This window comes from Echiichthys vipera (assembly GCF_963691815.1).
Source record: "Echiichthys vipera genome assembly, chromosome: 9".
Taxonomy (NCBI): Eukaryota; Metazoa; Chordata; class Actinopteri; order Perciformes; family Trachinidae; genus Echiichthys; species Echiichthys vipera.
The window spans coordinates 13,860,798-13,873,741 of NC_139834.1; the positions used below are offsets into that span (position 1 = coordinate 13,860,798).

Here is a 12,944-nt window from a genome sequence, read left to right on the forward strand (position 1 = left end):
TCTCTGAGATCTGCAGACAGGTTCTTTGAATATCTCAAAGATGATCAAGAGAAAGAAAAGTCACTTGAACTAGTGTCACAGCAAAATGTCTTATTACTTATGTCAATGTGATATTGCACTGGATATATTACATCACTCATTATTCAAGAACAACAGGAAAAATGGCACAAATGTGCCCTTTCAAAAATTGCACTACATTTTTTTTTTTGCATACCAGCAATGTGGTTTTAATGCCAACAATGCCCCTTTGTGTGCTGAGACATTAAGGCTACTGTGTGTCTGTCAGGAAGTGGACAAGTGCAGGTCCACCACAGTGAACATGATTAAATCACACAATAACCTCCTTCCTCTTATCAAATCCTCTTAAGCAGGCTGTATTACATATCTGCCAAACAAAGAAAACTCAATCAGAACAATCAACAAAGCCAGGCCAAGCCCGCACTACCAGCTTGTCTGATCCCATTGCCGTGATTAAAATGAAAATGGAGCTGGGACATTACCAGAAATCCCATGTTCACCTTATAAGGAAGATCAGAAGTCCGTGTGTGTGTTTGTGTGTGTGTGTGTGTGTGTGTGTGTGTGTGTATGTGTGCGCACGCGTGCAAAAAGGGGATCAAATAAATGTGTCCTGTGTAATTCCCTGGCTTAAATCACAAAACTCAGATTTTATTGTTTGAGATATTAATAGATGAAAGATTACGATCAATGAGATTGGATTAGTAATATTTAGCATTTTCATTCTCCAAAAGTAATAAATTAATTTGTTTATGAGCAGCGTGTTCTGAGGAAAACATGTTTTTGACGCACGGCAGCACAGAAGCACAGAAGCACAGAAGCACCTGGGCAGCACATGCTGGATTTTAGATTCAGCTTGTTAACAAATCAGACAATGAAGTGTTGTTTTTCAAATATATAAAAAACAACAGGTATACTATACATTTAGCATACTCCACAGCGCCTTTTGTAGGGCTGCAATTATTGATTCATCTGCCAAATATTTTCTCCATAAGTCAGAAAATAGTTAACAATGCCTGGTAGCAAAAGCTACATCCTAAGGGGATGTCTTCAAATGTTTTCTTGTGTCAAACAAACAGTCCAAAAACCAAAGATATTCAATTGACTGTCATGTGTGACAAAGATAAGCATCAAATCTAGCTGAAAACAGCATTAAAAATGACCAGCATTATTACATTTATCAAGATCGTTGCCAATTAACCTTCTGTTGATCGACTAATTGACTGCTTTTTGTTTCAAATAGGTAATGATTTCTATAACTTTCACGTTATGAAATCAACTTGCAGACAATTGAAACTTAAAGGTATCATATTTTAATAATAATAATACTAACATTTCCATGTATTTGTGTGATCTTAAATATAGATATCCTTTATTTCACGGCCATTCTGGCAGGACATCGGTTTGTGCATGAAACAGGAAAATAAACATGAACGTGTTATTGACAGCCATTGTTGAATTAAGACATTGATTCTGGCGTCCAGAGAGTGGGAGAAAAAGTAAGAGAAAAAGTAAAACAGTCACTTGAGGTAAATATCCAGCAACTGACCAGCTTAAATGTAACTTTCCAGCAATCAGTTGCTCTATTGCTCTGTGGCAATTCACCCATGGTAAATGACAGTATAGTTTCCCAGTTCCAATGCTAGCGTTTTAGCAGTAGATGAACAGCAGCAGTTAGGGAAGTGGCTGCTACCAGCCAAACACCTGAGCACAAACTTGTCTAGCATTTTCTTTTAGAGCTTTGTTCAGGTAAATGCACTTGAAACATTACAACAAAGGTGTTGAAAACGGTAAAAAAAAAAAAGAATAAAATGTTGCTAAGAATGAGTGACAGGACACAGAGCTACACACACAGAGCTGCAGTCATGCCAATATCTTGGGCATCTTGGGTCAAGGTGCTAAATAGATATTGTCAAAGTATCAAACCGCTCTAACCACCGAGAAATGCATGGACCCATATTCAGAAACTGTGCCTTTAAACGAGCCATAAGAACTTCTGTATGGTTGTGATGTCACAACTATACTATATAGCCATTACAGTCATTCCCTGGCTGCAATGACAGATGCCAATGACCTATAAATGCTGACCAATCAGAGCAGACTGGAATTTTTTGGTGTGTGTTTGTGTGTGTGTTTGTTTGTTTGTGTGTGTGTGTGTGTGTGTGTGTGTGTGTGTGTGTGTGTGTGTGTGTGTGTGTGTGTGTGTGTGTTAGAGACTCCTGGGCGGGCTTACAGTAAGAGACATGCAGCACATTACTGTTGCTTCAATTCACTTCCTGGGATAATCCTTAGCACAACAGAGGAAACGGCAGGTGACCTGGACCAGCAGAGATACAGTATGGGGCTAACAAACACACACAGTCACCCATAAACACACACACACACACACACACCACACACACACACAGAACCACCCATTCATAAATAATATCAATATGACCCTCTCTTCACCCTTCATTCTTTCCCTCTGCTTTATCTCTGCTCCTCTATCGTAGTTCCTTCCCTTTGCATCCCCTCCTGAACTCTTAGTGAAACATATTGTAGCCCTGCTGCCAGAGAGTGTCATTAATCCATAGCCTCAAAGTCATCTCCACTATTAACAGCAGTGTCTAATTAAACCTGTAAATGACAAACACGTAGACACAAACACAGGCCGTGCTTTAATGGCCTGCTGTAGCAGGAGACTGATGGGCAGCTGTCTCTTGTCCATCCTCTGTGCAGATCAACCTTGAGACAGGGGACCTGGAGGATGTCTATTGGACCACTGAGATAACACTGGAAGGTTAGCAGAGCATTGATAATGAATGATTTATATACAGTAGCCTGGCAGTTAGAGAAGCTAATTGATTCATTAATTGAGAACAATATTGTTTTTTAACAATGTGATGTTTTCATTGCAGTGTTTAGTATGTGTCATATGTGAGTTCATCTCTTTCCAGATATTCACATTAGCAAAACAAAAACAGCAGGGGATACCGCAGAGACAAACAAGAGGTGTTTTTCTGTTGTTTGACTCAGGACCAAAAACAATTGGAGAACAATAAACTGTTTCCGAGGATCATATCCGGCGTTATTATTATCCTCTTATTTGCATTCTATGAAAAAAGAATAACAATGGTGCTGTGGCTTATCCCGAGCCCCTGTATTAACCACTGTGGCATTAGCATTAGCAGTCTAATGCTATCTCCTTCATGTAGCCTGTAATGCTAAATCAAGAGGGGTGACAAAAATCAAAAGCCTTGAAAATCACTCTTTCTTACTGACAGAGAACGATAGTAGAGAGATGGCTTTATTAAAAAAAGACATTTATGCTGACATCCTCCTCTGTCTGTAATGCAGCATCTCTTTCTATTTGTTTCTGTCTCTCTCTTTCAATCACTAAATTCATCCACTCATCTTTCACGGTGTCCTGAAGACAGACTTTTGGGATGGAAAAAAAAAGGAAGGCTAAAATCCATTTTCATATTAGTTTGAAAATGTATGAGTATTTCAGAGGAATTATCCCATTCCACAAAACAGAATAAAACCCCTCTTATTCCTGCTAATCCTTCAAAGACTTGATATTACCTGATAGGATGTTGTACAGTGTGAATATTATCAACAAGACATGCTGAAAAATAATGTAAGCAGGTCCCCATTGTGGAGATTAGAGCGAGCATGTCTCTCTCCCAATTTATCTCTTCCCCGAATTGTAACGCCTCGTTTGCTCTGTATTTCACCCGCTCTCCCTCCTCTGTCTTCCAGATTGAATTATCAACTAAGTGGAAGCTACTTGTTCCTTCTCCTTTGTTCCACAGCTTATAAAACAATAGCGATTTACAAACTGCACAGGGCGGGTTAATAACAGAAAGCGGTGAATAATAAGAGTAAAGGAATAGTTTGAGAAAACATCTTGTAGGTAAGATTGAGATGAGATTATACTACAGATTTCCACAACTTTTACACAGACAGTGACACATTTTTGATTTTAAGCCATGCAATGCCATTGCACCTATACTGGTGGCAGCAGATCAACACGTCCTCATACTTAAACGCAATGGTTGCAGTTTTACACATGGAAACATCAGCATGTTAGCATTGTCAGTGTGAGCATGTTGCTGTGCTTTTATTAGCATTCATCTCAAAGCTCCTAGCGTGGTTATAAACAGCAGGATTACGGAAAGACTCCTGGTCTGATTTTCAACTTGTCGGAAGGGTGTAACATGGATTAAGGAAGAACCCATTTTGGAGCAGATCTGAATCACGGGGCAGATAAACAAATTATTCTTCACTTTTGTTAACATTGTAAGAAAAGGCATTTGGCTTTGGCAGAGGTCTGCACATTCCGAGTGCCCTTCTAATTTTCTTTGGTTTCTATATCATTTGCATCGTATATTTGAGCAGAAGTTTTGTTTTATGTTCTCTAGCTGATGAAATCAAGGACCCATCTGGCCTTGTTTGCCTTTTAAAGTAACGCACTTGCAATTTAAGCTACAAAACCTTTGAGCACATTTCCCACATTGTGATAAAACAAAAAAAGTTTTGTACAACAAGGCCAGGTAAATGGATTGTATATAATTACCTGCATGGTGGCTGTGAACTTGATTGACTGCCATAGAGCACAGTGCTCAGACTGTTTGTGTGTGGTTAATTGGTCCTAGAGAGAGGACAATCCCAGAGGCTGAGCTGCAGGACATTCAAAGCCCCTCAAGTCCAGTTCTTTTCGGCTCTATACATATTAAACAGTGGAGTCAGGGGCCTAAGAAGATTATCACAATGGGATGAAGAGGCCATAAGAGCCTTTGTGGCCTCACTGCCACAGTGAAAGTTGCTACAGTACTCTCAAGCCCTTAAACTGCTTGACCTTAAAAGCTCTGTTTATGAGCTCTCAAAGAAAAAAGCTGTGAAAAGAGGAGGAAATAATGAAAAGAAAACACAATTCATAAAATGGGAAAACAAAGAGCAGCAAATGCTCTATGTCAGCATTACACACAAAGAAAGAAAACTGTCAGGTAGAGAATAGATGTCATTGCCTCTAGCAAAAGTGTCTTATTTTCACCTTAAATGTAATTCTCGGTGCACCTTCCTTATTCAGTATGTGTGTGTGTGTGTGTGTGTGTGTGTGTGTGTGTGTGTGTGTGTGTGGTGAGAGCGACTGAAGCATTGAAATGACATGAAGAGTTATTTGGGCCGTAATGAAGCTGCTTAATGAAATCAGTGCCCTTGAAAGTTCTTCATCAATTTTAGCTCCCTTGCTCACTTGCTTGCGCTCCACTATTCCAGCCTGTCAACTAATCCACGTGCACGACACAATATTAATTAAACACAGCGTTTCCTGAAGTGCTTAAGTGAAGCGCTATCATTGATAATGAGTAGGTTTAAAGGAGTCACATCCCTCCAAAATTACTTTTTAAACCGGCCTTATTAAGCAGAAAATGAGGCCCAAATCAGCCTACAAGCTCCTCATTAAAAGCCACTGATCCTTGGCCACGCGCATGTTCCAATGGTTTTAATTAGGCTGCCGCAAGATCGTCGGCGACAGGAAGTGCCATTAATCTTGTCTTTTCATTGGGGGGGTACAGCATGTTGCAGCCTGGTGACTCAAATGCCACAACGGGGTGAGAATTATAAAATCAAGTGACATACTTTGAATTGTTGTTCATTTTTTTCAGACTGAAGCGATGAAAATATACAGTTTAGCACTTTGCTTCTGTTAAGACCTTTAGCTCCACTTTGTAATTACAAGCCAGTCTTTCTACTCAAGTACATCATTAGTCGCACACACACACACACACACACACACACACACACACTTACACACAAACAGGATGAAATGCGTCTTCATTTTCTCTGTGTGTTTATGAGTTGCTCACTGTAGAGAGGATGGTCCCGGCCCTGCCTGTCACACCTTCTCTCCGCATGGAGGATTATGGATGGCCAATTACATCGCTTTTGTCATTAATTAATGAGGATAACGAGCTCCCCCTGCTCCCCACAAAACCATGGTGCTTCTCAGCTGGTACTGAACGGGTAGAGGGGTGCTGGGCCATGTGTGTGTGTGTATGTGTGTATGAAAGAGAAAACGGGAGAGATACAAAGAGATACAGAGTACTAGTTTATGTGAGCGAAGAGGTTATAGTGTGTACAAATGGCTGATGATTGTTGACCCCAGGGCTTTGCATGTACATTTGTCCACTGAGTTGAGGTGTGTTTGGTTTTGTGTTTGCGTGTGTGTGTGTGTGTGTGTGTGTGTGTGTGTGAGTGTTTGCTCACCACCAGTCCTGTATCTGTTGTGGCCATTATAGAGATTAGGCAGTGCTACAGTAACGGATGCCCCCAATTGTCAGCTCATATCCTCTGTCAAGACAACAAGCTAAAAGGGAAAGGAGCGAGAGTGATGAAAAAAAAAGGGGGGGTGGGGGGCACTGTGGAAGGAGTAGAAACATGGAGGCAGGTTAGCAGCAGAAAAGAGGAGAGGAAAAGAGGCTTTAACAAAGTGGAAGGGACGTCTTGCAACAAAAAGGGGGACACCATGAGATCTCTATAAGAGGGCACCTATGAGAGATGATGAATAGGACATCATATTCAACAACCCTCCTCCACCTCCCACCAGGCTCAATTTGGCCCCTGCCACATTGTCTGGGTCTACCATGCGTGGTGTCAGGTGCCTTGTGGCGATAGGCAAAACGCTTTGCCTGACTGCCATGTTTGGAGGGTTTGCCGCCATATGAGCACAAAACACAGGCACACACAAAGTGCACAAACACACAGACACACACAAACAGACACCCTCCTCTCCACCCCTCGCTTTAGACATCTGATTAACGAATGTAGGGCCCTGGCTCATCCAGCTGCACTTGCAGCAACGTCGCCCCGAATCACATGGCTCCTCAGAACCAACTGACTCACCCGCTCATCGCTTCCGACAAGGCGGGGCTGCGAGGGACGACAAAGTGTGATGCCATAGCGGAGCAGAGAAGTTGGGGGGTTCATGGGTGATGGGTGGGTGGGGGGTCCTTACAGTGCCACTAACGGCACAAAACACTGAGGCACCATCTCTTCCTCAATGTCCTACACTCTCTCTTTCTACCATCCCACACACTGATGAACCACCACACGAAACACACACACACACACACACACACACACACACACACACACGCACACACACACACACACACACACACACACACACACACACACACACACTCACACAAAGGGCACACACTTGTTTAGCCCTATTGTCTACTCACCTCCTCACCCCCCCAACCAAATCTTCTATGTCACTTGGCCTCTGAAGCCACAACTATGCTTCTCTGAACAAATTTGAATAATAAAAAAAAATCTAATGCTTTATAAACCCCCTTTATGACCCCCACTGTAAGCATAATCAGAGCTGAAGTATGTTCATTTTCCTTTAAGGCCCCAGTACAGTCTACGTATGAGAGATGAAGTGTTACAATGTGCATCAGACACATGAGCTTGCACATAGAGAGAACTTAATTAGAGAAAACAGCGCTGTCAGATGCATTAGGCAGAGGTACGCACTTAAGGGCATATGGTTTTAGTACTATACCATCGGGTTGGAGAAAACCACACAAACATACCTCAAAGCTTCGAGCCATGCTAATGAAATCACTCTCTTTCTATCCCACTGAGAGCAAACACAAATGTTTACAGACATCACACAGTCTGTCCGTACTCCTGCACCACACTGGGCTGTCGTGAGAGTAGTGCTGTGTGTTTGTCTGCATAAAGACACTGTCAACAACAGAAAATAGGTAAGAATAAGCGGCAAGATGTTCTTTGTAATGGTACTATCTCTAATCTATTTTATCCTATCCAATTTAGTCTAGATTTAATATTGTACTACAACTATATTAGTACACTTAACACTCCTATTTAGCTTTTATAAGAAGTATATAAATACTTCATAAATGGTTCATCACACACTGTAATGTAAATAAAGAGTTCATTATTTCATTTGCTAACAACTATAACTCCTTCTGTGGGCATGTTTATAAAAGATAATGAATGACAATATATTACAACACAGTTGTAGTAATGTAAAATATGTCCTCATAGGAGAAATTGTAATTTAAATGATCAATTGTTTAAAATACTGTGCATTATCCATTCTCACAAATGTCCTTATATAATAATAACTTCATCATAGTGTGTTGGAAACCCTTTATTAAACATCTTCTGTAATTCCTATACAGGGGGTGTTAAATGAACAATAAATGTATTATTTGGTGTTTTATAAAACCTTTCATGGAGCAAATGCCAGCAACAATGTGACTATAATATGACATTATATTTATGGATAAAATTTTGTTCATCTGCAATACTCCTCCTGATTGAAAATGTGTTTCTTTCTTGCGAGGAGCGGACAGTGATGATGCAGGTCAAAATGTGTCTGGATACAAAAAATTCAATCAAATAGCTATACATTTTTCAATCATCATTTTTAAGATTTTTTTCAATTATTGCAGCCTTCCCAAGTGTTTCAGAGAGGCTCACTTAGAGGTTTTTTTTTGTCTGTTTTTTTACATCTTGACACACATGGCAGAATTTCTGGAGGGGCATGCCCTGGGCATATTGGGGCATTGATCTGTTTGCTTTGTTACATACAAAACCGAATGTGTTTGTGCAATTCTAATTGCATTGCTAAAACTTGTTCTCTTATGTTGTTTAAGTCTGTGTTGTGTTTTAAATACAATTAATGGAGTTTCTGAACAGTTTCAATAATAAAAACACCAACTTATGTTTATCTGCTGTTGTACTAACAAATAGTTAAGAGACAAAAATTGTGCATTCATTAAAAGTAAGAATTCAAATGAGAAAGTACCACTCAACCATCAAATGGGAAAATCAGCATGTTACAGAATATCATAAATACACCATAGGCGCTAGTTTTTACCACCTAATTTTACTCTTTTAATACTATAGGCGTTCATCCAGGAAAAGGCAAAATACAAAAAGAAAAACTGCATCCCATCTCTAAACTACAGAAAGATCTCATTACAGGAAAAGATGAAGATGATCGGTGATTTGATATACTAACTATATATTGCTGGTAGGCTAAAGGGTTAGGAAATACTGCCATGAGACCAGCAAAATCCCAAATCTGTCATAATGTATAGATTACATACCAAATGACACACTGCGACCACGTACTCTGATGGCCATTAAGATAATAAGGTGACACAATAAAACATATATCTCCGCAGCTCGACATTAGAGGCCTAAAGGGAGGGAAAGTGACCATCTAACCGCCTGTGCAAAAAGGCAACCATCTCATTTATGGCAATTAGGCTGTACGGAGACTGATGGAGCGCAGGGCCCAAGCCCTCACATCATCGGCAGCATTTGTCACATTTCATCCCGGCTGCCCTGACTGTCTCATGGGGCCTCAGACAAGACGTGTCATCAGAGGGCCAATTTAAGATGCCATGGGTGGCCTGTTGTTATGACATGCAGCTAAATTGTAAGAGAGAGAACGGGGTGGATCACTTAGTCACTCTTTGACTATAGCATAAATAGACTGGCCTGATCTTAACGTCTTGTCTAATATATTCTCAACTGCGTACTATAGTTTGTGTAGAACAAGCACAAGCACCACATTAATGAAGATGTGTTGATCAAGGAAAAGCACCAGTAGGATTGAAAGTAATTATTATTGTTTAATATGTTAAAAAAATTATTAGAAAAAAATGGATGCTGTTAATCACAAAACTTTGTGGACTGGGTGTGATGGGGAAAAACATATTCACTGGTTTGAGAACTCAATGTTATGGCAGCATAATCCTATGATAATAATGACTACGAAAATAATTCCACCATCTCTGGTGTTAATTTTCAGGCTACAACAACACTCTGAGCATCTCTTACTGTTATTAAGCCAGGTGTTTTTATTGACATGAAGAAAATTTAGAATTTATATATGATTTACCTAAAAAAGAGCAACAATATAGCACCAACATCAGCCAAGATTAACATAATATGGAAAAAGGTAGAAGTGTCCGTTTCCAGGTAAAGCTGACACATAAAGACAGAGACAAAGAACACATGTTTTCAGGTAAATTAATAATACTATGCTACGACCACGCTCAGAAGTCAAAACCTACAAAAGAAAACTGGCACTGTAACGTTAACTGAATTAAGTTGAGCATGGATGCAGGATCTGAAATCGTGTTAATAGCTGTCCAGGGTATAAGAGCCCACCAAGGAAGTCTGCAATCACCCAAATACCCAGAGACAGGTCCTGAGTGCCCCGGGCATATCTTGCGCCCTTCCCCTTCAGCGCCACCGACCCTGCTGCGTGCCAAATGGGCCCCACCAGCCCCTCTGAGCTTTAGACCCAGCTCCTCATGTCAGAGGGTTCTCATGCAAGAAAAGAAAGTTGCCAACTCATTTTAAAAGGGCCACTCAAGAGGGTGATAGCTGGAAATTATTGTAGCAGTGTGAGAGGTGACTGTTTGATTTTCAGATAATTTTTTGTATTTGTCCATGGCCACAATTTACAGGTAATTCTTACATTTTAGCCTTTTCTTTAAAACACAGACTTTTTGCATTAAAAGTGGATTGCTTTAAAGTCATAAACTATCATTAATACAATGTCCAAAACAAAATTAACATAACATGAAATAAAAGTTTGTTATTCAACAGAATTTTTTTTTTTTTTTAAAGCTAATTGTGTAGGCCTGTCATATGCAATCGTGGCTGGCATTTAGATTTTAGTGTAGGCTATTATGTTAATAAATGTATTTTTAATGTGACAACAAGCTGTTGGTGAAATGAAGCAAACCGGGTCCAAGCATAGATATGTGTTTTAATTATAAAGACATATAAACAATATATGAAATCCATGTTGCAACACAACCAAAACGCTTCTTCAATTTGGAGCCTGTAGTTATATAACCATTAGTATAGCCGGGCTAGGAGCAAGTCATTTTCCACAGTTGTACAATACAATCATGGGAGATGTGCAATAACTTAAAGAAAACAACTTTCAACACATCGTTTCAGAAAATATATCACCCAACATCACATTTGTTCCTCCATGTAACATCAGTAAAGTCAGTCTGTCATAGTTGCTGTTTTAAATATAGCCTAAAGGTCGAGATTAGGTCGCATTTCATGTTGTTATTATTGTTGTTGACGACTGTTGCATAGATTACAAAACAGAGCGGATAACTTAGTCCTAAAGTACGAGCGACAATCTTATTATAAGAAGGCCCAAACTGTTTCTTTTCCATGTAGCGTTTGTTAAATCTGAATGACACAATGCAATATAATTACTTAACCATATTTTAAGATTATGCATTAGACTAAACGTGTCTATTTTCCACAGAATGATTTAAAAAATAACTAGAGTGGGGGAGACACCACATGGGTGCAAAATAGGTAAAAGTTCAGGATAGAGAATTAAACCAAATTAAGGTTTGTCGTTACAGTGTTTGAAGAGACTCGACGGTGTCCCGGAATAAGTGGTGCACTTTTCGGCACAGGTGGCGAGTGCAGAGCCCGAGAATGGGTAGACGGCAGCCTGTCCAAAGGGCGCCAAGGCGGTGGGGATAGGTGTTGTAGTTATGCTCTGTCCTTGGTTCAGATACGCCACCAGCCGCCTCATCTCCTCCAGAGCCTGAGCCTGCATGAGGATATAGTTCTTGGCCAGGAGGAGAGTGGCTATTTTGGAGAGTTTTCTCACCGAGGGGCTGTGGGCGTAAGGGATAACAGCGCGCAGGCCGTCCAGTGCGTCGTTCAGATCGTGCATCCTCCTCCTCTCCCGGGCGTTGATGCTGAGCCGCAGGGACCGCTGCTCCTTGGACTTTTTGGTAAGGGGGCCCCCGGGCTTGTCGTCCCCAAATGACGAGCCTCTCTTCCGGGTCTCAAGCGAGTCGAAGCCGTCCTCGTCGTCGCTCGTGTGCTCCCCGCCGCTCTCGTTGGACTTCGCGGTCTGTCCGGAGAGGAAGTCGGTGGCCGGTGTGAGTGGAAACCGACCGGGACTTCCAGCACCGTGAGCGGGGCCGAACCCGAAGGCTGATTGGCCGTAGCGCTGCGTCAGGTCGAGGAGCGCGTCGTTGCTGATGGACTTGAGCAGGTTCTCTTCGCTGACATTCATTTTCTCTTCCAGAGCAGATTGTGACCAGGAAAAGTCTACTCTTCTTTTACTCTTATTTCACTGTCCTATCTTTTAGTTGTGAAAACTGTATTGTGTACTCACGTAGTTCTCTCCAAGAGTTGCTGTTTTCTAGGAGTTCCTCTCTTCCCTCACTCCCCTTTCCTCTGTCAGTACAGTGACTCTTCAAGAAGGAAGCTGTGAATCTGAAGCTGAGCCTCTACAAGCATTCACCTCCTCTGTACACTGCGCTCCCCCCTTGTTGCGCACATTGCCCACGTTCAACAACACTTCTCTAATTGTGCTCGGTGAGATCGGAGCGCTCGTGTCCCCCTGTACGGTCGGTTTCCTCTCGCGCGTCTATTTCGTGCCCTCCCTCGCCTTGGGCAGATTGTGACTCGCGCTCTGCCCTTCTCACAAGTTAGTAGGAGCACGAGGCCCGCCGGGATTATCTGCCCGTCCAATCAGGGGGGCGTTTTAATTAACTCGGGAAGAGGGAGAGTCTACTTCCAATTTCAATCATAATGTGATAATTGCAATGTAAACTGACGCGCTGCCCAGCTATACTGCCGTTACAGTATTGTCCACTATTATATTACAACCCCCTGTTTTGTTGTGTTATTTAAATAAACTCGAAAGGACATCATTGTTGCACAGGTCACAATCAACATGAGCTCAGTGCAAACAGACAGGTGGATATAAAGCACTCACTTGTCTAAAGAAGATGTCTGTCTAGATCAGAAACTCACAGTGAGAGGTAGATCAAGTAGTAGGGGAGCAGGAGGACACTGGAACACAGTAAGGATGTTGTGGGGTTTGAACATGT

The 12,944-nt window shown here is 41.3% G+C and overlaps 1 protein-coding gene across 1 annotated transcript; it reads right to left on the bottom strand.

The window, feature by feature from the left end:
- Positions 1-11,434: 11,434 nt before the first annotated feature.
- Positions 11,435-12,144, bottom strand: bhlhe23 (basic helix-loop-helix family, member e23; the record flags this gene model as incomplete). Its single annotated transcript, XM_083919820.1, has 1 exon — positions 11,435-12,144. Exon 1 carries the CDS (start codon positions 12,119-12,121, stop codon positions 11,435-11,437), a length of 687 nt encoding a protein of 228 aa, XP_083775946.1. The 5' UTR covers positions 12,122-12,144.
- Positions 12,145-12,944: the final 800 nt, after the last annotated feature.